The 26,053-nt window shown below is 56.4% G+C and overlaps 4 protein-coding genes across 8 annotated transcripts in view; 2 read left to right on the forward strand and 2 right to left on the reverse strand.

Moving 5' to 3' along the window:
- Positions 1-170: 170 nt before the first annotated feature.
- On the forward strand, positions 171-6,913 carry gba1 (glucosylceramidase beta 1). 2 transcript variants are annotated; one of them, XM_088905142.1, is made up of 11 exons: positions 171-362; positions 1,477-1,527; positions 1,622-1,819; positions 1,992-2,138; positions 2,315-2,448; positions 2,578-2,750; positions 2,863-3,100; positions 3,888-4,112; positions 4,321-4,484; positions 4,827-4,943; positions 5,035-6,913. In XM_088905142.1, exons 1-11 carry the CDS (start codon positions 329-331, stop codon positions 5,138-5,140), a joined length of 1,587 nt encoding a protein of 528 aa, XP_088761268.1. In that variant the 5' UTR covers positions 171-328; the 3' UTR covers positions 5,141-6,913. The 2 variants fall into 2 exon arrangements, with proteins under 2 accessions (XP_088761268.1, XP_088761269.1); XM_088905143.1 differs by having other exon boundaries at positions 1,625-1,819.
- rnf115a (ring finger protein 115a) lies at positions 6,828-13,521 on the reverse strand. 2 transcript variants are annotated; one of them, XM_088905147.1, is made up of 9 exons: positions 13,356-13,521; positions 11,141-11,199; positions 10,900-10,957; positions 10,314-10,492; positions 9,859-9,927; positions 9,569-9,641; positions 9,276-9,369; positions 8,805-8,920; positions 6,828-8,061 (listed from the first exon to the last, which is right to left on the reverse strand). In XM_088905147.1, the coding sequence occupies exons 1-9, from the start codon at positions 13,431-13,433 to the stop codon at positions 7,942-7,944; spliced, it is 846 nt and encodes a 281-aa protein (XP_088761273.1). In that variant the 5' UTR covers positions 13,434-13,521; the 3' UTR covers positions 6,828-7,941. The 2 variants fall into 2 exon arrangements, with proteins under 2 accessions (XP_088761273.1, XP_088761272.1); XM_088905146.1 differs by having other exon boundaries at positions 8,733-8,920; positions 13,356-13,466.
- Positions 13,432-21,999, forward strand: polr3c (polymerase (RNA) III (DNA directed) polypeptide C). 3 transcript variants are annotated; one of them, XM_088905141.1, is made up of 15 exons: positions 13,432-13,596; positions 13,851-14,069; positions 15,329-15,581; positions 15,970-16,149; positions 16,527-16,612; positions 16,702-16,806; positions 16,945-17,037; positions 17,310-17,390; positions 19,887-19,938; positions 20,031-20,091; positions 20,180-20,330; positions 20,634-20,735; positions 20,833-20,882; positions 21,429-21,578; positions 21,701-21,983. In XM_088905141.1, the coding sequence occupies exons 1-15, from the start codon at positions 13,447-13,449 to the stop codon at positions 21,780-21,782; spliced, it is 1,815 nt and encodes a 604-aa protein (XP_088761267.1). In that variant the 5' UTR covers positions 13,432-13,446; the 3' UTR covers positions 21,783-21,983. The 3 variants fall into 3 exon arrangements, with proteins under 3 accessions (XP_088761267.1, XP_088761264.1, XP_088761265.1); XM_088905138.1 differs by lacking the exon at positions 13,432-13,596 and adding an exon at positions 13,653-13,802 and having other exon boundaries at positions 13,923-14,069; positions 21,701-21,999; XM_088905139.1 differs by lacking the exons at positions 13,432-13,596; positions 15,970-16,149 and adding an exon at positions 13,668-13,802 and having other exon boundaries at positions 13,923-14,069; positions 21,701-21,999.
- The window catches only part of itga10 (integrin, alpha 10), a 29,222-nt gene continuing 25,161 nt past the window's right edge, over positions 21,993-26,053 (reverse strand). The window contains exons 23-30 of the mRNA XM_088905137.1: positions 25,885-25,974; positions 25,611-25,695; positions 25,334-25,447; positions 25,144-25,251; positions 24,403-24,516; positions 24,029-24,124; positions 23,560-23,673; positions 21,993-22,814 (exon numbers count right to left, since the gene is read on the reverse strand). Of these exons, the coding sequence (XP_088761263.1) occupies positions 22,761-22,814; positions 23,560-23,673; positions 24,029-24,124; positions 24,403-24,516; positions 25,144-25,251; positions 25,334-25,447; positions 25,611-25,695; positions 25,885-25,974 (775 nt within the window). The 3' untranslated portion in view covers positions 21,993-22,760. The remainder of the gene's footprint in view (positions 22,815-23,559; positions 23,674-24,028; positions 24,125-24,402; positions 24,517-25,143; positions 25,252-25,333; positions 25,448-25,610; positions 25,696-25,884; positions 25,975-26,053) is intronic.

A 26,053-nucleotide genomic window follows, 5' to 3' on the forward strand; every position in this document is an offset into this window, starting at 1 on the left:
CTTTCTTGCTAACGATTTATTATTACTGGTAATAATGCCAATTGCTCGTCAATGGAAATTAAAGTCCAGTTTGGCCGGAAGAACCTGCTCGCCTTGAGAGTCTGTGGCGGCCTCTGCTGGACAGGCGCCGTCATTACAGCGCGCTGCTGAGCGAGACGATCACCTGACGAGGGCGGGTGACGTCACTGCGTGTGTGTCATATGACGGCGGTGGGGCCTGGCGTGTCCGCGGAGGCTTGGGTCCGAATCGGAAGGAGTTACAGAAGTCCACGGGCTCGTAATTCGCCAGGAAGAGGAACAGGGGTGCGTGGGTACAGAGGTCGTGCGATATGGCGCAGTGTCGACTGCAATACATGGGAGAAAGTGAGTTCAGACTTTGCCGTTTCGTGTGAAACACTGTCCGTGTTTTCAGCATTAACTGAATTTTGAGCATTCCGCTGCTGTGCGTGGAACAGTGAGACGGAGAGTCATCTGAAAATTAATCTCGCTTTCCTGTTCGTTTGTCTATAGAAGTACAGCAGGAGTGGGTGCTCACACTTTCTCTCCGTACTCCGTGCTGGACATTGTAACGTCCAGTCAGTCAGTGTGTCTGTATTAACCCCTCTCTCTCTCTCAGTGCAGTGTTAATGTACTGGAGTGTCCAGTCAGTGTGTCTGTATTAACCCCTCTCTCAGTGCAGTGTTAATGTACTGGAGTGTCCAGTCAGTCAGTGTGTCTGTATTAACCCCTCTCTCTCTCAGTGCAGTGTTAATGTACTGGAGTGTCCAGTCAGTCAGTGTGTCTGTATGAACCCCTCTCTCTCAGTGCAGTGTTCATGTACTGGAGTGTCCAGTCAGTGTGTCTGTATGAACCCCTCTCTCTCAGTGCAGTGTTAATGTACTGGAGTGTCCAGTCAGTGTGTCTGTATGAACCCCTCTCTCTCAGTGCAGTGTTAATGTACTGGAGTGTCCAGTCAGTCAGTGTGTCTGTATTAACCCCTCTCTCTCAGTGCAGTGTTAATGTACTGGAGTGTCCAGTCAGTGTGTCTGTATTAACCCCTCTCTCTCTCTCAGTGCAGTGTTAATGTACTGGAGTGTCCAGTCAGTGTGTCTGTATGAACCCCTCTCTCAGTGCAGTGTTAATGTACTGGAGTGTCCAGTCAGTGTGTCTGTATGAACCCCTCTCTCTCAGTGCAGTGTTAATGTACTGGAGTGTCCAGTCAGTGTGTCTGTATTAACCCCTCTCTCTCAGTGCAGTGTTAATGTACTGGAGTGTCCAGTCAGTCAGTGTGTCTGTATGAACCCCTCTCTCTCAGTGCAGTGTTAATGTCCTGGAGTGTCCAGTCAGTGTGTGTGTCTGTATTAACCCCTCTCTCTCAGTGCAGTGTTAATGTACTGGAGTGTCCAGTCAGTGTGTCTGTATTAACCCCTCTCTCTCTCAGTGCAGTGTTAATGTACTGGAGTGTTCAGTCAGTAATAACCCCTTTTTCTTTCTACAGACAGAATGATTCTTCTCTTTCTCCTTGCAATGGCAGTGAGTCAGTCTGCAGGTCAGTATCTCTTTTTTTATTAGTATCTGTTAGTTAATGAGCCACTCTGCTTTGCCGTCTCTGCCTTCTAATTGTTGGTCTTTTGTTTGTCCAGCAGGGGGCAGTGCAGACTGCTTGCCACGGAGTTTTGGTCAGAGCTCGGTGGTGTGCGAGTGTAACTCCACCTACTGTGACTCCCCTGGTGTTCTCTCTTTGCCCAGCAAGGGGCAATACCTGTCCTTCCTCAGCAGCAGGGCAGGGGTCAGACTTCAGCCTGGGTCTGGGACATTGAGAAATAGCAGCAGTGGGGCAGGTACTGGTACACATCCTGAGACGCGGGGCCGGCTCAGGGCCTGCGCTGAGATTGAAGTTTGCACATACACACAGCCAGGTTCCCTGTATCCTCAGCCTGAGTACAGTGATCCCAGAGAGAGCAAGCACTACACTGACTTCTCTCTCCCCCCCGGTCTCTCCTCCCCTGCCAGCGCTCGTGCTCAGCATTAACCCCGCTCAGAAGTACCAGCGCGTCAAGGGTTTCGGGGGAGCCATGACTGACGCGGCCGCCATCAACATCCTGTCTCTGTCTCGCGCCACGCAGGACCAGCTGCTGGGGGCCTACTTCTCCAAGGAGGGTGAGACAGTCTGTCTGCCAGTGACTTCCTCTCCCCTTTCTCTGGGCCCCTCTGAGCAGGCTGTGCCCCACTAAAGAGCTTGAGTTCCTCCGACCAGGCTGATCAGCGCCAGCTCTGTTTGTCCAGAGTCCGTCGGGTGCACGGGATAGCGGGCATTAATACCCTCTGTCTGCCAGGTATCCAGTACACTGTGGTGCGCGTGCCAATGGCGAGCTGCGATTTCTCCACCCGTGAGTACACCTACGCCGACACACCTGACGACTTCGAGCTCCGGAAGTTCAGCCTGGCCAAGGAGGACACTGAACTGAAGGTGAGGAGCACAGTGCCCTCCGGTGGCCTGGAGGTGTAATGACAGCTGGAGCCGGCGCTGGTACAGGCTGCAGGAAGGAAGAGCCATCGTGGGGTCTGAGGAGAGCTGATCACTCTCTCTCTGCCCTAGATCCCCCTGCTCCAGCGGGCACAGGCCCTGTCCCCACAACCCCTCTCCCTCTTTGCCAGTCCCTGGAGTGCCCCCGCCTGGATGAAGACTAACGGTGATCTAAACGGGAAGGGGACCCTGAAGGGCGAGCCAGGCAACAAATATCACAAGACCTGGGCACAGTACTACACCAGGTACAGACACGCTGTACCATACGGATGGACTGACAGGCGCAGTGCTGTCTGTACCACACACACACGCACACACAGACTGGCACAACACATCATCTCTCCCTCTCCCCGTCAGGTTCCTGGACGAATACAGCCGCTATAACCTGTCCTTCTGGGCCGTGACAGCAGAGAACGAGCCCACAGCCGGCCTCCTCACCAACTACAGCTTCCAGAGCCTGGGCTTCACGGCGGAGAGGCAGCGGGACTTCATCGCCCGGGACCTGGGACCGGCGCTGGCCCGCTCCGCGCACCGCGCTACCCAGCTGCTCATCCTGGACGACCACAGGCTGCTGCTGCCATACTGGGCCAAAGTGGTGAGGCTGGCACACTGGCACTCTTGGTAGACTGGCACGCTCTAGGACTGGCACTCTGACACTGACGGACGGGCACTCTGACAGACTGGCACTCTGACACTGACGGACGGGCACTCTGACAGACTGGCACTCTGACACAGACGGGCTCTAGGACTGGCACACTGACACTGACGGACGGGCACTCTGACAGACTGGCACACTGACACTGATGGATGGGTACTCTGACAGACTGGCACACTGACACCGACGGACTGGCACTCTGACAGACTGGCACACTGACACCGACGGGCTCTAGGACTGGCACTCTGACAGACTGGCACACTGACACTGACGGGCTCTAGGACTGGCACTCTGACACTGACGGACTGGCACTCTGACAGACTGGCACACTGACACAGACGGGCTCTAGGACTGGCACTCGGACAGACTGGCACACTGACACAGACGGGCTCTAGGACTGGCACACTGACACTCATGGACTGGCACTCTGACAGACTGGCACACTGACACAGACGGGCTCTAGGACTGGCACTCGGACAGACTGGCACACTGACACAGATGGGCTCTAGGACTGGCACACTGACACTGACGGACTGGCACTCTGACAGACTGGCACACTGACACTGACGGGCTCTATGACTGGCACACGCTGATGGACGGGCACTCTGGCATGCTGATGCTGAGTGACCGGGACTCTCATGGCCTGCTGAACTGGCACACTGACCCTCTGACAAGGGGGTGAGCCCACAGCCGGCAGACGCAGTCTCTCTCCCTCGCTCTGTGCCAGGTGCTCAGTGATCTCCAGGCTGCACGGTACGTCCACGGCATTGCGGTACACTGGTACCTGGACGGGCTGGTGCCAGCGGACCTGTCCCTGGGCACCACTCACCGGCTCTTCCCAGAGTACTACTTGTTCGGCAGCGAGGCCTGTGTGGGCTCCATGCCCTGGGACCGCGGGGTGCGGCTGGGCAGCTGGGAGAGAGGAGAGCAGTACAGCCACGACATCATGCAGGTAAGAACGTGATGTCACGCCACCTCATGTGTGTTATTCCATACTGTCATCTGCATGACATCAGACCAATCACATGATGTCGGACGTAGTATGACATCATGCAAGTAACACAGGTATTTGTATCAGGGTGTGGTATTGCATACCCAGCACATTATGACCTCATATAGTGATGTCACAAAGTGTAAGAACTGTTGGGCTTCATTCCCAGGATCTGAACCATTATGTGACAGGCTGGACAGACTGGAATCTGGCTCTGGACCAGGGAGGCGGGCCCAACTGGGTCCAGAACTTCGTGGACAGCTCAGTGATTGTGGACGCCAGCAGAGATGTCTTCTACAAGCAGCCCACCTTCTACAGTATCGCGCATTTCAGGTACTGAGCAGACGGATCACACAGGATACTGCCTTCCCAGTCTCTTCTCATCTCCTCTGTATCAACCCCTCTCTCAGTGCAGTGTTAATGTACTGGAGTGTCCAGTCAGTCAGTGTGTCTGTATTAACCCCTCTCTCTCAGTGCAGTGTTGTTAATGTACTGGAGTGTCCAGTCAGTCAGTGTGTCTGTATGAACCCCTCTCTCTCAGTGCAGTGTTGTTAATGTACTGGAGTGTCCAGTCAGTCAGTGTGTCTGTATGAACCCCTCTCTCTCAGTGCAGTGTTGTTAATGTACTGGAGTGTCCAGTCAGTCAGTGTGTCTGTATTAATCCCTCTCTCTCAGTAAGTTCCTAGACGTAGGATCTCAGCGAGTGGGGGTGTCGTCCAGCCATGACTCTGCCCTAGAGGTCACTGCCTTCATACGTCCAGACGGCGTGGCCACACTCATTGTCCTCAACAGGTGAGTGATTGTGCCCCCTCTCCTAGCCAGGCACAGACCAGCGTGTCCCAGAGCTCACCGGCTGTCTCTCTGTCTCTCTGTCCTCCGGCAGGAGTGAGGAGGACCTGCAGTTCGAGGTGCAGGACGTCGGCGTTGGGTTCATCCCGGCTGTGTCCCCAGCTCACTCCATCATGACCCTGCTGTGGCCCAGAGAGTGAGACCCGCCTTTCCGAGACGCTCTGACCCATCGCTAACAACTGATTTCATGATCAATCAGCAATACCTCATTGATTACCCATACTCAATAAATAAATAAACAATCCTTGCACTTGCATAGCGCTTTTCTGGACACTCCACTCAGAGCGCTTTAAAGACAATGGGGAATCCCACTACCACCACCAGTGTGCAGCCCCACCTGGATGATGCCCCAGTACTCCCACCACACACCAGCTCTCAGTGGGGAGGAGAGCAGAGTGGTGAAGCCAGTTCAGAGACGGGGATGATCAGGAGGCCATGATTGGTAAAGACTGGGGGCAATCTGGCCAGGACACTGGGGTGACACCCCTACTGTTTTCAAGGAGACTCCCAGTGTCGGCCTCATCAGCCACTCGCCCATCAAATTCGAAAGACTCACCGCTGTGGAGCCAGCTCCCCTCCCGACGGACGCCTCCCGTCTCCCTGGCACGAAGACCGACCCTGGACACAACCGCCGCGCTGTCTCCCGGTAGACAGGAAATAAAGGAGCTGGCGCAAGAGAGCGGGCTTCTGTTCCTGCTGCACTTGGGGGGTCGTGGGTCCTGGGAAGGCAAGAGGCCGGAGTCCGACGGCCGGGGTGCGGACTGGCCCCTGGCTGAAGAGTCCGTCCCAGGAGCAGTGCTCAAAGAGATGAAACTTCGGGCTAGAGCAAGGTGCTTGAGAGGGGTTCCATCGTCCTCAGTGTAAGGTGACCCTGCAGGACCTGGGCTCACTGCTGGAAACAGTAGGAGGGAGGCTAGGAACAACACAAAGAGCAGTAGGGGTCTGCAACAGGCTTCCTTCGAGAATTCTGGGCTCCTCGAGGAAGGGGCTGCTACTGTTTATCCCCTTAGTTTCTGTGACTGAAGCATTGAAGAGGTGACTCTCACCAGAGAGGTGCAGGACTGCCCAGCGCGCAGGTGCTTCATGACAGAAGAGCCCAGACCAGCAAACAAGCTGTTCCGCAGGACTGCAGGTGAATGAAACGGTTGTTTGGTGCCCCAGACCAAACCAGACCTGTTTTCCAAAATCCATGGATCCAGTATGTCTGGGGGGGGCTGGACTATCCTAATACAGGAGAGCCTGTCTCCACTGACTGGACAGCCCTAATCTAGGAGGGCTTGTCTCCACAGTATTGGAGATCCCTGATCCTGCAGGACAAGCGTGGCTGCAGGGCTGGACAATTCTAATCCAGGAGCGCCTGTGTTTCCACTGACTGGACAGCCCTGATCCTGCAGAGCCAGTGTGTCTGTAGAGCTGGACAGTCGTCATCAGGAAGGCCAATGGGGTAGAGATCCAGTGAACCTACAGACACACTGACCAGTCCACAGGCCCAGGACTGGCTAGGCCTGCTCTGCTGTGCACAAGTGTAGCCCAGGGCTGTTTTACTGGTTCCCTGGTGTTAATCTACAGTCAAGGCATGTCCAGCAGAATTGAAAACATCTTTGAAAAACAAGAAATAAGTTTAGTTCATCAGCTCATATTTGTACCCCTTTAAGCAGTGGGGCATACTACTGGTGGAGCGATCTGATTGAGGCTGCTGGGGGTACCATAGTGGGGGAGTCCCTAGCGTCTGAACCCACAGCCCCCCCCCCCCCACAAGAATTAACGGGTTGAGTTACCTGTGAGAGGCCCGCTTCCCTACCGAATGACGAGTCCGAACCGCGCGTCTGTATTTACATGCACTTTATTTAAAGCTTTACAATGACACATTGTGGAGGAACTTCGTGATAAAATAAAAGCTTCTGAAACCATCGTTTCGTGTTTTTTTTTCACATTTTCTTTACACCGAAGTTGGAAAAGTTGGTTTTTCTCACGTGATCGAGTTAACATGATTAGTCTATATATATATACCCTTGGACAGCAGTCTGACTAAAATTATTTACAAAGACATGAAAAAAATTTAATGTAAACCGAGAAATGGCGAGAGGGCTGTTGTGATATGTACACCAGTGGGGTCTGGGGCGCAGGGGTCACGTCCCTGTCCTGTGTCCGGGCGGAGGGAGAAAGGGGTCAGAGCAGCCAGCCGTCGCCCAGCTCTCGGTCACTTACTCGGGCTTCGTTAATCGATCAGAGCTTTTCTTCCGGCTCTCAGAGGAGTAGAAATGTCCGACGACCTGTAGGAACTTTATATATACGACCTCGGCTTTTAAAGAGCTAAAAACAGACGGGCTTCGTCGAGACCAAGGACTTCAGGGAAGGGTCTTAACAACGCACCCAGAGCTCAGCGGAAACAGGAGCCCGAAGAACTGCCGTTTGGTGACAGGAGGGGACGGGAGGGCCCCCTCCTGACGCGAGAAGCCCTTTGCGTTCACGAGACTCTCCCATCAGGCGCCGCTGGGTTCCTGCTGGTTTCACAGGTGAGTAAATCGCGTGCAAAATCAGCACTGTGGTGAAAGCTGAACGCTCCCCTGACCACAGCGTCTGCGGACTGGTCTGGAGAAACGAGTGCAGTTGAGGCACCGTAGTGTCATTAACGAGCTGAATCTGATCATTAAGACATGGGGGAGGGGGCAGGGCAGAGGCCGCCTGAGCCGAGCTGCTGCCCTCCTGCGCCGTATTTGCTCTGCTGGACCCGGGTGCCTTCGGCCCAGCGCGGCCCTGCTGTCCCACACCAGGATGCCGGAGACGCCCCGAGGTCCTGGGTGGGGTCAGTCTCCGAGAGCTGCGCTGCTGGGGGAGGGGCGAGCCCAGGCCGGGCCAGCAGGCGGCCGGGGGCGGGGGTTGGGTGGGGGGGGGGGGGGAAGGGAGGAGGAGGAGCAGCAGGGAGGGTGGGGATCTGTGCTCAGAAGGACCATCTCTCCTGCGGCCGCGAGTCGCTGTTCAGGCTGGGGGGGTCGAGGTGGGGGGGCCGTGTGGAGTCCTCCCCGTTCAGGCTCTTCCTGCACACTGGACACGTGTCGTGCTGTGGAGAGAGGGACAGAGAAGACACAGACGGGGTGATCTCTCGGTCTCAGTTTTGCAACCTCCCCCTGCCTGTCTCGCATTCAGGACAATCTCTCCCTGCCTGTCTGGCTCTCCTCCTGCCTGTCTCGCATTCAGGACAATCTCTCCCTGCCTGTCTGGCTCTCCTCCTGCCTGTCTCGCATTCAGGACAATCTCTCCCTGCCTGTCTGGCTCTCCTCCTGCCTGTCTCGCATTCAGGACAATCCCTGCCTGTCTGACTCTCCTCCTGCCTGTCTCGCACTCAGGACAATCTCTCCCTGCCTGTCTGGCTCTCCTCCTGCCTGTCTCGCACTCAGGACAATCTCCCCCTGCCTGTCTCACTCTCTCCCTACCTGTCTCGCATTCAGGACAACCTCTCCCTGCCTGTCTCACTCTCTCCCTGCCTGTCTCGCATTCAGGACAACCTCTCCCTGCCTGTCTCACTCTCTCCCTGCCTGTCTCGCATTCAGGACAATCTCTCCCTGCCTGTCTCTCTCCCTGCCTGTCTCGCATTCAGGACAATCTCTCCCTGCCTGTCTCTCTCCCTGCCTGTCTCGCATTCAGGACAATCTCTTCCTGCCTGTCTCTCTCCCTGCCCCTCTCGCTGGGACAACCTGCGGGTCCCTTTGCTCTGTAAAGCCCAGTACTTACCTTGTGTTTGCGTCCGTCAGTCAGTATGTGTGTCAGTGTGTGTGAGACAAGTGTCCGTCTGTCTGTCCTCACCAGTTCCAGCCAGGGTACGATGCAGTCGCTGTGGAAGAAGTGATTACAGGGCAGCTGTCTGACGGGCTCCCCCAAGGCGTAGTCCTCTTTACACACTGGACACTCCAGACTGGACTCTGGGGTAAGACAGAGAGAGGAATCACACTGTCTGCACACACTGGACACTCCAGACTGGACTCTGGGGTAAGACAGAGAGAGGAATCACACTGTCTGCACACACTGGACACTCCAGACTGGACTCTGGGGTAAGACAGAGAGAGGAATCACACTGTCTGCACACACTGGACACTCCAGACTGGACTCTGGGGTAAGACAGAGAGAGGAATCACACTGTCTGCACACACTGGACACTCCAGACTGGACTCTGGGTGACACAGGAATTATACAGCCCTTCTCACCATGTCTGCAGTCTAAGAGGAAGCAGGAGAGGTGGTGAAGTTACAGATACTAATAACAGGCAGCTTTACTTACCGACTTGTTCCTGAGAGACATGCACTGTGGGCAGAGACGAGATTTTCTCCTTCTCAGCAGGTGGGGGACCAGTGTTCTCAAACTGACCCAGCAGCTAAGACAGGGGAGACAGTATAGTATTAGTATGACAGAGCCTTGCCCTGACAACTCTCTGACAGAGTGAGGCGAAGGGAGGGGACAGGGTAGTGGGACTCTAGTTCAGTCCTCACATGCAGCTCTGTGCGATCCAGCTGTACAGTATATTATCCACCAGCTCAGATGATGTCATGGAGGGGTGTGATGATGTCACTCACCTGCGTGATGACAGCGTCCAGCCCGCCCTGACCCCATGCATAGTCCCCCGGGTTCGAGTGCAGCATGCCCGTCCTGGGGGAGACGGAGAGACCGCTGTGATACTCCGACACTTTCCACTCTGTGCCATCACCCCTCTGTGATGACCGAAGGGACGCAGGGGCAGAGGGGAGGAGCTAGTGACCGCAGGGACGCAGGGGCAGAGGGGAGGAGCTAGTGACCGCAGGGACGCTGGGGGCGAAGGGATTAGTGACTGCAGGGTGTCACACACTCGGAGAGAAATAGGATTTACCAGGAGAGAGGCGGCGACCCTGGGACTCCGGAGTTAGCGAACAGACCAGCCAGGAACTGCTGCACAATTCTGGAGACAAGGAGAGAGAGGATACTGATCTTACTGTCATGTCTACAGTGAAAGCAACACAGAGACAGATATCTACAGAAAGGAGGAGGAACTGTGGATTTGGCAGAAATGCTAGCATCCCACCCTCCGTCCCTCTGGAGTCCACCCACTCAGGGTTAAAACACCAGCATCCCACCTCCAGTACACAGTGGAGTCTACAGCACTACTAGACTGACTGCAGGGTTACAGACGGTGGTAATGCAGGATTAAATGTTATTAATGAAGCTGCAATTTCCTCCTGTTAAGCCTCTTCTCCTCCTGCTCCGACCTGGGACCCGGGAAGCGCAGAGAGGGGAAGTGAGGACCGGACAGAGACAGAGAGCACGGTGTCGAGGACAGCCCCTCACCCCTCCACGGCGGGCGAGCGGTCGGGCCGGCTGCTGCCCCGGGCCCGGTACCGGCGCTGGCTGTGCAGGCGGTGGGGCCTCCCGGGACCCCAGGGATCGGTGCTGCCCGGCCGCTCCGGCCCCTCCTGGCTGTCCTGCTCCAGTGAGAACGGCCGCTCGACGAACAGCAGGTGCCAGAGCTGGGGGACAGAGGAGAGCGAGGGGAGAGAGTCAGGTCACAGAGTTCATGAGCGCACGCACACACACACACGCGCACACACTGGAGACAGAGGAGAGTGAGGGGAGAGAGTCAGGTCACAGAGATCATGAGCGCACGCGCGCACACACACACACGCGCACACACTGGAGACAGAGGAGAGTGAGGGGAGAGAGTCAGGTCACAGAGATCATGAGCGCACGCACGCACACACACACACGCGCACACACTGGAGACAGAGGAGAGTGAGGGGAGAGAGTGAGGTCACAGAGATCATGAGCGCACGCGCGCACACACACACACGCGCACACACTGGGGACAGAGGAGAGTGAGGACTGAGATCACAATGTTTGCGTGCATGTACATACACCAAGAAAAGGAGCACAATACCTCTGCAAACTGTGAGGCTGCATCATCGTTGATCCCGCTGGCGCCGCCCTCCAGGAGACTGTGGGAGTACAGACAGGGCTAATCAATGCCAGAGTCATCATGTGACACACACAACAACACACGGTGACACACGCAACAACAATGACAGAACACACACTGATCACCATTAAAAATCAATACAACAGGGTGAGGGACAACATGAGTGCCTACTTTAAACTTACAACACAGAAGCAAAGCCTACCTGGAATCCTCTGTGACCTCCTCAATGAAACCAGATTCACATCTGGGACAGATATATTCCTGAAATAAAGACAACAGCAGCTCTTAAAAACAGAGATTGTCAAGCACTGACAGAGCAAGTACCCCGACTGACTGTAGTTACTGCACACTGACAGTACCTGTGACTGACTGTAGTTACCGCACGCCCACAGGGCAAGTACCCATGACTGACTGTAGTTACCGCACGTCCACAGGACGGCTGTAGTTACCCGACTGTAGATACCGTGCACCGACAGGACAGCTGTAGTTACCCGACTGTAGATACCGCACACCGACCATGCGAGTACCCGCGACTGACTGTAGTTACCGCGCACCGACAGGACGGCTGTAGTTACCTGAGTGTAGATACCGCGCACCGACAGGACGGCTGTAGTTACCTGAGTGTAGATACCACGCACCGACAGGACGGCTGTAGTTACCTGACTGTAGATACCGGGCACTGACAGGACGGCTGTAGTTACCTGAGTGTAGATACCGCGCACTGACAGGACGGCTGTAGTTACCTGACTGTAGATACCGGGCACTGACAGGACGGCTGTAGTTACCTGACTGTAGATACCGGGCACTGACAGGACGGCTGTAGTTACATGACTATAGATACCGCGCACCGACAGGACGGCTGTAGTTACCTGAGTGTAGATACCGCGCACTGACAGGACGGCTGTAGTTACCTGACTGTAGATACCGCGCACTGACAGGACGGCTGTAGTTACCTGACTGTAGATACCGGGCACTGACAGGACGGCTGTAGTTACCTGACTGTAGATACCGCGCACTGACAGGACGGCTGTAGTTACCTGAGTGTAGATACCGCGCACTGACAGGACGGCTGTAGTTACATGAGTGTAGATACCGCGCACTGACAGGACGGCTGTAGTTACATGAGTGTAGATACCGCGCACTGACAGGACGGCTGTAGTTACCTGACTGTAGATACCGCGCACTGACAGGACGGCTGTAGTTACCTGACTGTAGATACCGCGCACTGACAGGACGGCTGTAGTTACCTGACTGTAGATACCGCGCACTGACAGGACGGCTGTAGTTACCTGACTGTAGATACCGCGCACTGACAGGACGGCTGTAGTTACCTGACTGTAGATACCGCGCACTGACAGGACGACTGTAGTTACCTGAGTGTAGTTACCACGCACTGACAGGATAGCTGTAGTTACCTGACTGTAGATACCGCGCACTGACAGGACGGCTGTAGTTACATGAGTGTAGATACCGCACACTGACAGGACGGCTGTAGTTACATGAGTGTAGTTACCACGCACTGACAGGACGGCTGTAGTTACCTGACTGTAGATACCGCGCACTGACAGGACGGCTGTAGTTACCTGACTGTAGATACCGCGCACTGACAGGACGGCTGTAGTTACATGAGTGTAGATACCGCACACTGACAGGACGACTGTAGTTACCTGAGTGTAGTTACCACGCACTGACAGGATAGCTGTAGTTACCTGACTATAGATACCACGCACTGACAGGACGGCTGTACTTACCTGTATAGTTACCGCGCACTGACAGGACGGCTGTAGTTACCTGACTGTAGATACCGCGCACTGACAGGACGGCTGTAGTTACCTGACTGTAGATACCGCGCACTGACAGGACGGCTGTACTTACCTGTATAGTTACCGCGCACTGACAGGCTTTTGTTATCTAAACAGCAGCAGGTCGTCTCGACGGTACTTGAAGTCTCCACATCAGGTCCCAGACTGATTCCAGCACCGGAACGCGTTTCCCCACACTGACAAGGTCCGAACCCACTCCCAGACTGGGCTGCCTATGACCCTTGTTCTCCAGCCGAGAACCGTGACAGCTCAGTCCCAGCAGCGGACTCCCGCAACCCCTACGACGGACGCCACTCGACGCTGACCCCCGAAGATGACTGACAACAGCCCGGCGGGTCTCTTCCCCTGCCCTCGAACAAACCCTCGAAATATGAAATGCACACCGACACCCGCGGGAGCGGATCAATAAATAAAATCCGAAACATTCCACCCCCCTTCCGCCCCCCACCAGCTAAAGCCAAACAAGGCCTGTAAACAAACTCGGAGTGTCAAGCACAGCCCCGGGCTCGAGTGCGCACCGCTCACCGCAAAAGGCGCGCCTCCGCCCGGCCTGTCTCAATCGGAGCAAAGTCGGTGGGAACTGGGACTACTCACCGGCAGCTTGGGGTTCACCTCCCCCTTACAGCAGTGACAGAAGAAACGATGTTGGGGAACAGCCGCAGCCTCCGCCATCTTCCACTGGAATATGGCACAAACAGTGACGTCGGTCCTCCAGCTCACGGAAGGAGGCGGTCCGCCACCGGCCCTGAATGCCTCTTGCGGGACTAGACCGAGATTTCATCCCCCGAGAAGACCGATCACAACCGGAAAGAGCCGAAGGGGAAAGGCCGGAAGTGTGTGGGAAGGGAGGGACTAGAATCACCATGTTTGTGCGGGGCAAGGCAATAGCGGAAGTAGATGGCGCACACGTGTCTTGTCAAGGGAAATAGGAACGATATAAACAAGGCAGAAAGAGCTATATGCTGGGCAAACGCCGGTTAAATAAAAGACATTGTGCTTAAGTGGTTTTGGAAAGAACCCCCTTCTTTGTAAAGCAGCAGGGTGAGTATTGAGGAGTGGGATTCTGGAATCAGCGCTTTACATCTGTAGGCGCCGGCGGTTGCAGGTCTGTCCCGGCGGGCCCGGGCGGCAGTAAGAGAGCTGGGACGTGTTTCTGTGCAGATGACGGCGCAGGAGGTGCGGCTGTGCGCGCTGCTGCTGCAGGAGCACTTCGGCGAGGTGGTGGAGAAAGTGGGGACGTTCCTGCTGAAGGGGGGCGAGCAGACCCTGAGGGCCATCGCCACGGGGACCGGGACCCCCCTGCACCTGGTAACTCGCTTTCTGCCCCTTTAACTGCCCCTGAGTCCCGACTTCTCTGGTCCACTCCTCCCGCTCAACCCCTTTCCCTCTCTCCTCTCTCCTCTCTCCTCTCAGTTCAATTCAAGCTGCTTTATTAACGTGACCGATGGGTACAATCAGTGTTGCCAAAGCAAATACAAATAAAATTAACATGAAACAAAACAAAAAATAAAATAAAATAAAATCTACAGACCTTTACAACAATAAGAAAATATTGACATATACTGTAGGCGGCTGGAGCATTATTGGGAGACAGGCTCACTGTTCCTCAGGCTGTGACAGGAGATCACATACTGGGCTGCCAGTTCCACTGAGTTCCCTCCTCCCTCTCCCAGTAGGATTGGGACCTGTTGTGATTCTGGCAGGTGTGGGAACTCTGGGATTAGATTTCTGAATTTAGGGAAGAATGTTTCTCTAATCCCAGAGTATCTGTCACAGTGCAGTAGGAAGTGCACCTCTGTCTCTATTTCTCTCCGCTGGCAGTGGGACTACAGCCTGTCCTCTCTGGGCAGTCAGGCCTGCCTGTGTCCAGTTTCTATGGCCAGGCTGTGGTCACTGAGCCTGTCCTCTCTGGACAGCCAGGTCTGACTGTGTCCAGTTTCTCTGTCCAGGCTGTGGTCACTGAGCCTGTCCTCTCTGGACAGCCAGGTCTGCCTGTGTCCAGTTTCTCTGGCCAGGCTGTGGTCACTGAGCCTGTCCTCTCTGGACAGCCAGGTCTGCCTGTGTCCAGTTTCTCTGGCCAGGCTGTGGTCACTCAGCCTGTCCTCTCTGGACAGCCAGGTCTGCCTGTGTCCAGTTTCTCTGTCCAGGCTGTGCTCACTGAGCCTGTCCTCTCTGGACAGCCAGGTCTGCCTGTGTCCAGTTTCTCTGTCCAGGCTGTGGTCACTGAGCCTGTCCTCTCTGGACAGCCAGGTCTGACTGTGTCCAGTTTCTCTGTCCAGGCTGTGGTCACTGAGCCTGTCCTCTCTGGACAGCCAGGTCTGCCTGTGTCCAGTTTCTCTGGCCAGGCTGTGGTCACTGAGCCTGTCCTCTCTGGACAGCCAGGTCTGCCTGTGTCCAGTTTCTCTGTCCAGGCTGTGGTCACTGAGCCTGTCCTCTCTGGACAGCCAGGTCTGCCTGTGTCCAGTTTCTCTGTCCAGGCTGTGGTCACTGAGCCTGTCCTCTGTCAGTGTCTGTTTCTTGTCTCGGTCCGATACTGGGCTAGTGTGTTCCTCTCTCCTCTCCCCCAGGTGAAGAAGTGCCTGTGTGTGCTGCTGCAGCAGGGCCTGTGTGAGTTCGGGGCGGGCCGGCGGGGGGTGGAGTACACGCTGCGGGAGGCACGCGTGCTGCGCCTGCTGCGCTTCCCGCGCTACATCTACACGGCCAAGACGCTGTACGGCGACGCAGCAGAGCTGCTGGTGGAGGAGCTGCTGCAGCACGGCCACATGACCATGAGCCAGGCTGTGCGGACAGTGGCTGACCGGCTGACCGACAGCATGGAGGGTGAGAGGAGGGCCTGTCTGTCTGTCAGCACCCCGAGCGTCAAAGCCTGCCTGCCTGCCTGCCTGTCTGCCTGTATGCCAGCACCCCGAGCGTCAAAGAGTCTGCCCGTCTGCCCGTCTGCCCGTCTGCCAGCACCCTGAGCGTCAAAGAGTCTGTCTGCCTGTCTGTCTGCCTGTCTGCCAGCACCCCGAGCGTCAAAGAGTCTGCCTGTCTGCCTGTCTGCCTGTCAGCACCTCGAGCGTCAAAGAGTCTGCCCGTCTGTCTGTCTGTCGGCACCCTGAGCTCCCAATAGTTGGTCGGTCGATGCTGTAAGTCGGGGTGTCTCTGACCCTTGTGCGATGCTGTAAGTCGGGGTGTCCCTGACCCTCTGGCGGCTGTGTGGTTACAGAGGGAAAGAGCATGGAGTACAGCGAGGTGACCAGCGTCTTCTCTCGCCTGGTGGAGACGCACTTCCTGCAGCGCTGCCCCCCGGTGGCAGAGCACAGCGGCGACAGCGCGGCCTGCCCGGCCCCCACCCTGGCTGATGGCGACAAGGAGAGGTACACCCTGCCCCACATCACCCTGACAGGTAACCCTGCGCCTGGGGCTGGGGCTGGGGGCAGGCTGGGCTGACCGGCCCGCCTGTGTGTCTGTCTGTCTGCGTGGGGCTGGGGCAGGCTGGGCTGACCGGCCCCCCTGTCTGTCTGTCTGTCTGTCTGTCTGCGTGGAGCTGGGGGCAGGCTGGGCTGACCGGCCCCCCTGTGTGTCTGTCTGTCTGTCTATCTGTCTGTCTGTCTGCGTGGGGCTGGGGGCAGGCTGGGCTGACCGGCCCCCCTGTGTGTCTGTCTGTCTGTCTGCGTGGAGCTGGGGGCAGGCTGGGCTGACCGGCCCCTCTGTGTGTCTGTGTGTCTGCGTGGGGCTGGGAGCAGGCTGGGCTGACCGGCCCCTCTGTGTGTCCCCCTGCAGGCCGGGGGAAGCGCCCGCGGGCCAGTGAGGACAGCGAGGGCGACCAGAGGGCGAAGAGAGCCAGGCTGGACACGGAGGCCCACGAGGTACTGGACCCCAGAGGAGGGGCGCTGTGAGTGCGGCTCGTCCTCCGTTGCTGTCCCTCGTCTTCCTCCTCCTCTCTCTGTCCGCACAGGCCCAGGGTGATGATGGGATCTACTGGCAGGTGAATTTCGAGAGGTTCCACCAGCACTTCCGAGACCAGGCCATCGTCAGCGCGGTGGCCAGCAAGCTGGACCAGGTGAGGCTGCCGGCCAGTGGGGGGCTCCTGTGACACCCCTGGATACTTACTGGGACCGGATGTGGGGGGGGCGATGAGAGCTGTCCTGAGTTCCCGGGGCTCAGCTGTGAGACTGGTCTGTCCACCCTGTGCCCGCAGACCAGCAGCGAGATCGTGAGGACCATGCTGAGGATGAGCGAGGTGACCACCCCGCCCGGCGCCGCCTGCACCCAGCCGCTGAGCTGCAACGAGGTGAGAAGGGGTGCAGCTGACCGGCCCGCGGGAGGGGAGTGGATGGGGGGGGGGTGCCACTGACCAGCCTTCAAGACGGGGGGGGCAGGGGGGTGCCACTGACTGGCCTGTGGGACGGGGGGGCAGGGGGGTGCAGCTGACCGGCCCACTGGACAGGGGAGGGACACGGGAGGGACACGGGGGTGCAGCTGACCAGCCTGCGGGACAGGAGGGGTGCAGCTCAGGGCTCAGTCCTTGCTGCTCTTACCATTGGCGTTTTTTTGTTTTTGCAGATTTTCCGGGCGCTGCCCCCTAGTTACAGCATCACCCGGCCCGTGCTGGACCAGTACCTCTCCCTGCTCGTGGATGACCCGGTAAGACCCGGAACACCAGGAGAAATAGGTCTGGACTGAGTGTCTGTACAGTTACTCTCCAGCTCTGATGATGATGAAGGAGTGTTCATGTGAAGATACAGAGGAGCTGGACTGAGTGTCTGTACAGTTACTCTACAGCTCTGATGATGATGAAGGAGTGTTCATGTGAAGATACAGAGGAGCTGGACTGAGTGTCTGTACAGTGACTCTACAGCTCTGATGATGATGAAGGAGTGTTCATGTGAAGATACAGATGAGCTGGACTGAGTGTCTGTACAGTTACTCTCCAGCTCTGATGATGATGAAGGAGTGTTCATGTGAAGATACAGAGGAGCTGGACTGAGTGTCTGTACAGTTACTCTCCAGCTCTGATGATGATGAAGGAGTGTTAATGTGAAGATAAAGAGGAGCTGGACTGAGTGTCTCTACAGTTACTCTGATGTAACTCTGATGATGATGAAGGAGTGTTCATGTGAAGATACAGAGGAGCTGGACTGAGTGTCTGTACAGTGACTCTACAGTTCTGATGATGATGAAGGAGTGTCCATGTGAAGATACAGAGGAGCTGGACTGAGTGTCTGTACAGTTACTCTGCAGCTCTGATGATGATGAAGAAGTGTTCATGTGAAGATACAGAGGAGCTGGACTGAGTGTCTGTACAGTGACTCTGCAGCTCTGATGATGATGAAGGAGTGTTCATGTGAAGATACAGAGGAGCTGGACTGAGTGTCTGTACAGTGACTCTCCAGCTCTGATGATGATGAAGGAGTGTTAATGTGAAGATAAAGAGGAGCTGGACTGAGTGTCTGTACAGTTACTCTGATGTAACTCTGATGATGATGAAGGAGTGTTCATGTGAAGATACAGAGGAGCTGGACTGAGTGTATGTACAGTGACTCTACAGCTCTGATGATGATGAAGGAGTGTTCATGTGAAGATACAGAGGAGCTGGACTGAGTGTCTGTACAGTTACTCTACAGCTCTGATGATGATGAAGGAGTGTTCATGTGAAGATACAGATGAGCTGGACTGAGTGTCTGTACAGTGACTCTACAGCTCTGATGATGATGAAGGAGTGTTCATGTGAAGATACAGAGGAGCTGGACTGAGTGTCTGTACAGTGACTCTACAGCTCTGATGATGATGAAGGAGTGTCCATGTGAAGATACAGAGGAGCTGGACTGAGTGTCTGTACAGTTACTCTGCAGCTCTGATGATGATGAAGGAGTGTTCATGTGAAGATACAGAGGAGCTGGACTGAGTGTCTGTACAGTGACTCTGCAGCTCTGATGATGATGAAGGAGTGTTCATGTGAAGATACAGAGGAGCTGGACTGAGTGTCTGTACAGTTACTCTCCAGCTCTGATGATGATGAAGGAGTGTTAATGTGAAGATAAAGAGGAGCTGGACTGATTGTCTGTACAGTTACTCTGATGTAACTCTGATGATGATGAAGGAGTGTTCATGTGAAGATACAGAGGAGCTGGACTGAGTGTCTGTACAGTGACTCTGCAGCTCTGATGATGATGAAGGAGTGTTCATGTGAAGATACAGAGGAGCTGGACTGAGTGTCTGTACAGTTACTCTCCAGCTCTGATGATGATGAAGGAGTGTTAATGTGAAGATAAAGAGGAGCTGGACTGAGTGTCTGTACAGTTACTCTGATGTAACTCTGATGATGATGAAGGAGTGTTCATGTGAAGATACAGAGGAGCTGGACTGAGTGTCTGTACAGTGACTCTCCAGCTCTGATGATGATGAAGGAGTGTTCATGTGAAGATACAGATGAGTTGGACTGAGTGTCTGTACAGTGACTCTACAGCTCTGATGATGATGAAGGAGTGTTCATGTGAAGATACAGAGGAGCTGGACTGAGTGTCTGTACAGTTACTCTCCAGCTCTGATGATGATGAAGGAGTGTTCATGTGAAGATACAGAGGAGCTGGACTGAGTGTCTGTACAGTGACTCTACAGCTCTGATGATGATGAAGGAGTGTTCATGTGAAGATACAGAGGAGCTGGACTGAGTGTCTGTACAGTTACTCTCCAGCTCTGATGATGATGAAGGAGTGTTCATGTGAAGATACAGAGGAGCTGGACTGAGTGTCTGTACAGTTACTCTACAGCTCTGATGATGATGAAGGAGTGTTCATGTGAAGATACAGAGGAGCTGGACTGAGTGTCTGTACAGTGACTCTCCAGCTCTGATGATGATGAAGGAGTGTGAATGTGAAGATACAGAGGAGCTGGACTGAGTGTCTGTACAGGTACTCTCCAGCTCTGATGATGATGAAGGAGTGTGAATGTGAAGATACAGAGGAGCTGGACTGAGTGTCTGTACAGTGACTCTCCAGCTCTGATGATGATGAAGGAGTGTTAGTGTGAAGATACAGAGGAGCTGGACTGAGTGTCTGTACAGTGACTCTCCAGCTCTGATGCAGACAGTGGTGACGATGACGCTGGAGACCTTCCTCTCTCTCTGTCTCCTCTGCACAGATGGAGTTCGTGGGGAAGTCGGGTGACAGTGGGGGCGGGATGTTTGTCATCAGTATCCTTCTCCGTGGCCCTGGGCTCTCGGCCCCGTGTCTTTGCTTGTGCGTCTCGCCCTCTCCCCGCTGTCGCCCTTGACCCGCGTCTCAGATTTGCACCGAGCCCTGACGAACCTGGCGCGGGCGACGCTGGAGTCCGCCGTGCAGGAGAGGTGAGGCCGATTCCCCGCGTGCCGCTCGGGGTGTCCCCGGGGGGCCCTCCCCCAGACACGCTCAGAGGTGCGGGATTCTCCCCTGCAGGTTCGGCTCGCGGTCGGCGCGGATCTTCCGGCTGCTGCTGCGGAAGCGGCACCTGGAGCAGAAGCAGGTGGAGGACTTTGCCATGATCCCCGCCAAGGAGGCGAAGGAGATGATGTACCGCATGCTGTCGGAGAACCTGGTGCAGCTCCAGGTGAGTCCTGCTGCCTGACGCCCCGACGGCTCGGTTCCCTGAAGCTGTTGGGTTGGGGTAGAGTAGGGCTGTTGACCCTGATGTCCTGGGTTTGTCCAGGCAGGCCTCCTGCTTCCCTCGCCTGCTGCGGCGGCTGTTTGCTGCAGAGGGGCTGCCCTTCAGGGGTGGCGAGGTGTAGGGGAGGAGCTCTTTGAATGTGGGGGGGGGGGGCTGTATGATTGCTGTTGGACGCGTCGTGTCTCGGCAAGCTGCCTCCAAACCCTGTGCAGATAATCGCTCTGTCCCGCTGCTGTCGGTCTGCAGGAGATCCCCAAGACCCCTGACCACGCCCCCTCTCGCACCTTCTACCTGTACACGGTGAACCCCCTGCCCACCGCCCGGATGCTCCTGCAGCACTGCTACAAGGTACGGGGTGCGTCTGCCCCAGGCCCGGTCCTCGGCCCACTTCCTGTCAGGTGACCCAGCCACCGCCGGCTCACGCTCTCCGTCTCTCCCCCCGCAGACGGTGGCCAATCTGATCGAGAGGCGCCTTTTTGAGACCAAGGAGAACAAGTGAGTCTGTCTGCACCCCCGCCTAAGCCCCTGTCTCACCGGGAGCCGGGTTTTATAAGAGCCAGTACTGGACACCAGATCTGTAACGGCACCGCACAAGTACCGCACCCTATCTCACCTGAATTTCCCCAGGGTTTACAAAAAAGTTTAAGTTCTGTGTGTAAATTCTGAATTCAGATGTCTGTGCACCGGGAATCTGATTGACAGCACTGTAAAACCTGGAGTGGATCAGACTGCTGTGCACTGGGAGTCTGACGGACAGCACTGTAAAACCTGGAGTGGATCAGACTGCTGTGCACTGGGAGTCTGACTGACAGCACTGTAAGACCTGGAGTGGATCAGACTGCTGTGCACTGGGAGTCTGACTGACAGCTCTGTAAAACCTGGAGTGGATCAGACTGCTGTGCACCAGGTGTCTGACTGACAGCTCTGTAAAACCTGGAGTGGATCAGACTGCTGTGCACCAGGTGTCTGATTGACAGTGTTGACACCTGGTGTGTGCTGTTTTGGCCTAACCCCTGACCCTTGCCCTCTGCCCCCTCTCAGGCGTCTCTTGGAGAAGTCCCAGCGGATCGAGGCGATCCTGGCCTCGCTGCAGGCCAGCGGCGCGGAGCCCGGCCAGCTGGCCGAGGTGGAGGAGATGATCACGGCGCCCGAGAGGCAGCAGCTGGAGGCCCTGAGGCGCCACGTGAACAAGTCAGTGCGGCCTCCTCTCTCCCGCTCTGCCTCCGTCAGCGCGTTGTGCCTGTGTGCCACTCGGTGTCTGACAGACGGCCATCGGCGAGCTCAGCCTCTCTCTCTCTCTCCCATCTTTCCAGGCTGGACTCCAGTGAGAACCAGGTGGATGAGACCATCTTCCTCCTGGAGTCCTACATCAGCTCCACTCGGGCCTCTCGCTGACCGCCGGGCCCCAGGCCCGTACACCCGGGCCCCGCTGAAGCGACTGGCGCACCTGCCGGACTGTGGCTCCACCTGCCTTTCAATAAAGCTGCTTCCCGAGGCCCCAGGCTGGGCCCCTGCGTGTGTGTGAGTGTGATCAGGCTCGGTTAAAGGCCACTTCAGCTGAGTCTCTGAATGATCAATAAATGATTCCACTGACGGGCTCAGTTACTTTGAATTGTCTTATGACCTTTATTGCAGTTACAGTTGTGTTCCAATGAGTGATCGCCGCAGCTCTTGGGAAGCTGGAGCAGTTAGTGGACTCGGTTACATTATGTTACTGCTGTCCAGGCCCAGAGCACGGTGAAGTGTTCGGTTAGCACGAGCACCGACTGCTGACCGCAACGAGACTCAATGCAGCTGCGATCGGCTCTGAATGGCGAAATGTACCCTTCTGGGGCAGAATTCCCACACCCCCCCCCCCAGGAGTGACATGCAAGTCCAGTCCTGCTGCGGGTATCGCTTCCTGTCGCGGGGCACTGCGGCAGTCAGGGAGGAACGCTGGAGAACGGGGCCGGTTTACTGCAATGATTTCTCAGTTTGGCACCGCAGCGCCTGGCTTTCGCTGTGCTTGACTGCGCCGACACGGGCAGTGCAGGGGGGCGAGGGGGGGAGTAGGGCCTCCTTCTTCGGCAGGGGGGACAGTGGAGCCACGAGCAGCGGGTTCGTGACGGTCCTGGTTGAACAGAGGCCGGGAGGGCCTGGGACAGTACCCCAGTACCCCAGTACCCCGCAGGCGAGCAGAGCTGCAGGGTGGCTGCTGGAGAGCCCAGGGCCGGCTGGCCTGGGACAGTACCCCGCGGGCCAGCGGAGCCACAGGGCGGCTGCGGGTTCTGGCCCAGTCCAGCAGAGGGCAAGCAGGGTGCAGAGTGAGGCCGCAGAGGCCCGGGGGCGGGCGGCGCTTCTGTGGAAACTGTGCCGGTGCCTTGGGAACGACGATCAGTCGTCCGCCTCCTTCTCCTCCTCCCGCTGCTTCCGGGAGAAGAATCCGAGCTGGAGGGCAAGGAAGAGGGAGAGAGGAGGTGAGACTGGAGACGAGCGAGAGGAGCCACTCAGCAGTTAGTGGCTGGATACCTTGTTCCAGACCCCCGCCACCCTTTGTGTAAAGAAGTGCCTCCTTTCCCATCCATCCATTTTCGAACAGCTTCATCCAAATCAGGTCCCAGGGGAGACAGAGTCTATCCCGGCCAGCAACTGGAGCAAGGCAGGATACACCACCCTGGACAGGACCAGGCCAGTCTGGCGCGGGTCAGACACGGACATGCCCCACTGACACCAAGGGCAATTTTCCCAGAAGCCAATTCACCTACGAGTGTGTCTTTGGACTGAGGGAGGAAGCTCACGTGAGCAAAACAAGAACATGCAAACTCCACACAGACAGCACTCCAGGAACTGAACCCATGGCCCCAGCGCTGTGAGGCAGCAATGCTAACCACGGCAGCACCAGGACACCTGTCCTTGGTTTTAAAGGCACTTCCATGTAGCTTGCACATTCTGGTTCATGTAGCACAGTTCATTAAGGAATATTCTGGCTATACTTGATCTGTGCTTTTGAAGATTTTTTTCAAACTGGTATCGGGTTCCCCTGGTAATTATCTCTCACTGTGACTGAAGGAAGGTTCAGGGCTGTGGGTGTTAGTCCCAGACTGCACTGGCTGCTCCACCCTGGGTCTGGCCTGCCTCAGCCACAGTGCAGAGTCCCCTCCAGGCAGCCTGTGTGTGTGTGGGCAGCACTCACCTTCCACAGCAGGAAGATGATGAGTGCCAGCAGTAGCAGTCCCCCGATGATGCTGCCAATGAGGATCCAGAGAGAGATGGGGATGGACCGGCCCTTCAGCACCTCTAACACCGTCTGCAGAGACACGTGGAACCGGTCATGCGCTGCTCAGCCATAGCACCCAGCATGCAGAGCTAAATCACTGAGTCAGGGACCACCTGGTCACCTAGAGCCTGATCACAGAGTCAGGGACCACCTGGTCACCCAGAGCCTAATCACTGAGTCAGGGACCACCTGGTCACCCAGAGCCTGATCACTGAGTCAGGGACCACCTGGTCACCCAGAGCCTGATCACAGGAGAGTCAGGGACCACCTGGTCACACAGAGCCTGATCACAGAGTCAGGACCACCTGGTCACCCAGAGCCTGATCACAGAGCCCCCAACTCCCTCACACGGCCAGTCCCCAGCCCCTCACACACAGAGCAGTACCTCTCTCCAGAGCCCGGCAGGGCCCAGTGACAGCATGCTGGACTCCGGCACCGCCAGACTGTGGGAGCTGAAGATCTTCACTGCCTTGAACTTCGCCTGCCGGGGAGTCAAGAGTCAGTAAACCGTTTTCTTACTGAAGCCCAGCAAATGTGGTATATTATCAAGACATGATATCAAGAAGTTAATCATGTCAGGAGACATCAGCCTGTTGCCTGAATGTCAAAACCTGAAAGGTAAGACTGAAAGACACACCAGACTGTTCAGTGTGACATTTTCTCAGTCTGTCAGAGAGACGAGTCAACAGTCTCTCACTGTGATATTATCTCAGTGTCTCAGAGGGACGAGTCCACAGTCTTCGCTGCGACCCTCCTCACCTGGCGGAAGAAGTCCTCATGGATCCTGCGGCGGACCTGGATCAGCGCTGCCTGTCCTCGCTGGAGCTGCTCGATCCGACACAACACCTCCACACACCAGGAGTTACTGCAGTTCTGTCACAGCGAGAGGCAGGGAGGCAGAGTCAGGGAGGTGAAGAGTGACAGTGAGGCAGTGAGGCAGAGTGAGGGAGGTGAAGGGAAACAGTGAGGCAGAGTGAGGGAGGTGAAGAGTGACAGTGAGGCAAAGTGAGGGAGGTGAAGAGTGAGAGGCTGTGAGGCTGTGAGGCAGAGTGAGGGAGGTGAAGAGTGAGGCTGTGAGGCAGAGTGAGGGAGGTGAAGAGTGACAGGGAGGCAGAGTGAGGGAGGTGAAGAGTGACAGTGAGGGAGGTGAAGAGTGAGGCTGTGAGGCAGAGTGAGGGAGGTGAAGAGTGACAGGGAGGCAGAGTGAGGGAGGTGAAGAGTGACAGTGAGGGAGGTGAAGAGTGAGGCTGTGAGGCAGAGTGAGGGAGGTGAAGAGTGACAGGGAGGCAGAGTGAGGGAGGGGAAGAGTGACAGTGAGGCAGAGTGAGGGAGGTGAAGAGTGACAGTGAGGGAGGTGAAGAGTGAGGGAGGAGAAGAGTGACAGGGAGGCAGAGTGAGGGAGGTGAAGAGTGCGAGGCTGTGAGAGTGTTGTCAAGCCGCTGGCACGCTGACACTCCTGGCACACAGCAGTGCATGCTGGGGAGGGCAGCCCTGTCTCACCAGCTGCTCCGCGTGCTGCAGGTCCCCGGGGTGGACTGGCCGGACATCGCGCTGCGCCTGCCTCAGGGCCCGCGGGTCGCTGAGCACGCTGCAGTTCACTCCGGATGCCTGCAGGGACAGGGGCAGCGCTCAGTCCCGGCTCGCCCGCGGGGAGCTTGGGGGGGGGGGGGCTCGGGGGGGCCGCACTCACGTTCTGTGTGGTGACCTCGGAGACGGAGAGGAAGGGGCCGTCCGCCGCGGCCAGCGAGGGCAGCCGAACGCGCAGCTCCAGGTTGCTGACCGGGTAGCAGCCCAGGTTCTGCACCTGCAGCCGAGACAGGAAGCAGAGGAAATCCGGGAACATGAGGTGAAACTGTGGTGAATCTTGGGAGAGATGGTAAAGCTCTGCTTCACCCCTGTACAGAGACTGAGACACCCTGACAGACCCTCTGGGCTCCTGACCCAGGCAGCTGTGTGTGAGGACGTACCTTGAAGTTGGTGTGAAACTCGGGGCCGATGCCCTCAGAGGGTGTGCGTGTGGGATGGACCTCGTAGCGGTTCAGGTTGGAGTCGCTGTGAGGGAGACAGATGATCATTCTGTTACTGATAACATTCACAGGTTTCATCCTTACCCTGTCAGATAGACAGGTGGACAGGCAGGAGCAGAGGATCACAGTCAGGTGGACAGGCAGGAGCAGAGGATCACAGAAAAGTGGACCGGCAGGAGTCTGTAAAAGTGATTCTTTGTGACTCCTGTCTCACCTGGTGATGAAGAGATCGGGCTCGTACAGCACCATCGCCAGCAGCTGTGCTGTGTTGTCGTGTAATGTCTCTTCTCTCTCCGCACTGTCGCTGTGGAAACACACAGATGGGCACACACAGGACAGAGTCAAACCAGAGGACCCTCAGTGGAAACACAGGGACCAGGGGA

This window comes from Atractosteus spatula, chromosome 25, assembly GCF_055471065.1.
Source record: "Atractosteus spatula isolate fAtrSpa1 chromosome 25, fAtrSpa1.hap1, whole genome shotgun sequence".
In the NCBI taxonomy this organism is placed as follows: domain Eukaryota; kingdom Metazoa; phylum Chordata; class Actinopteri; order Semionotiformes; family Lepisosteidae; genus Atractosteus; species Atractosteus spatula.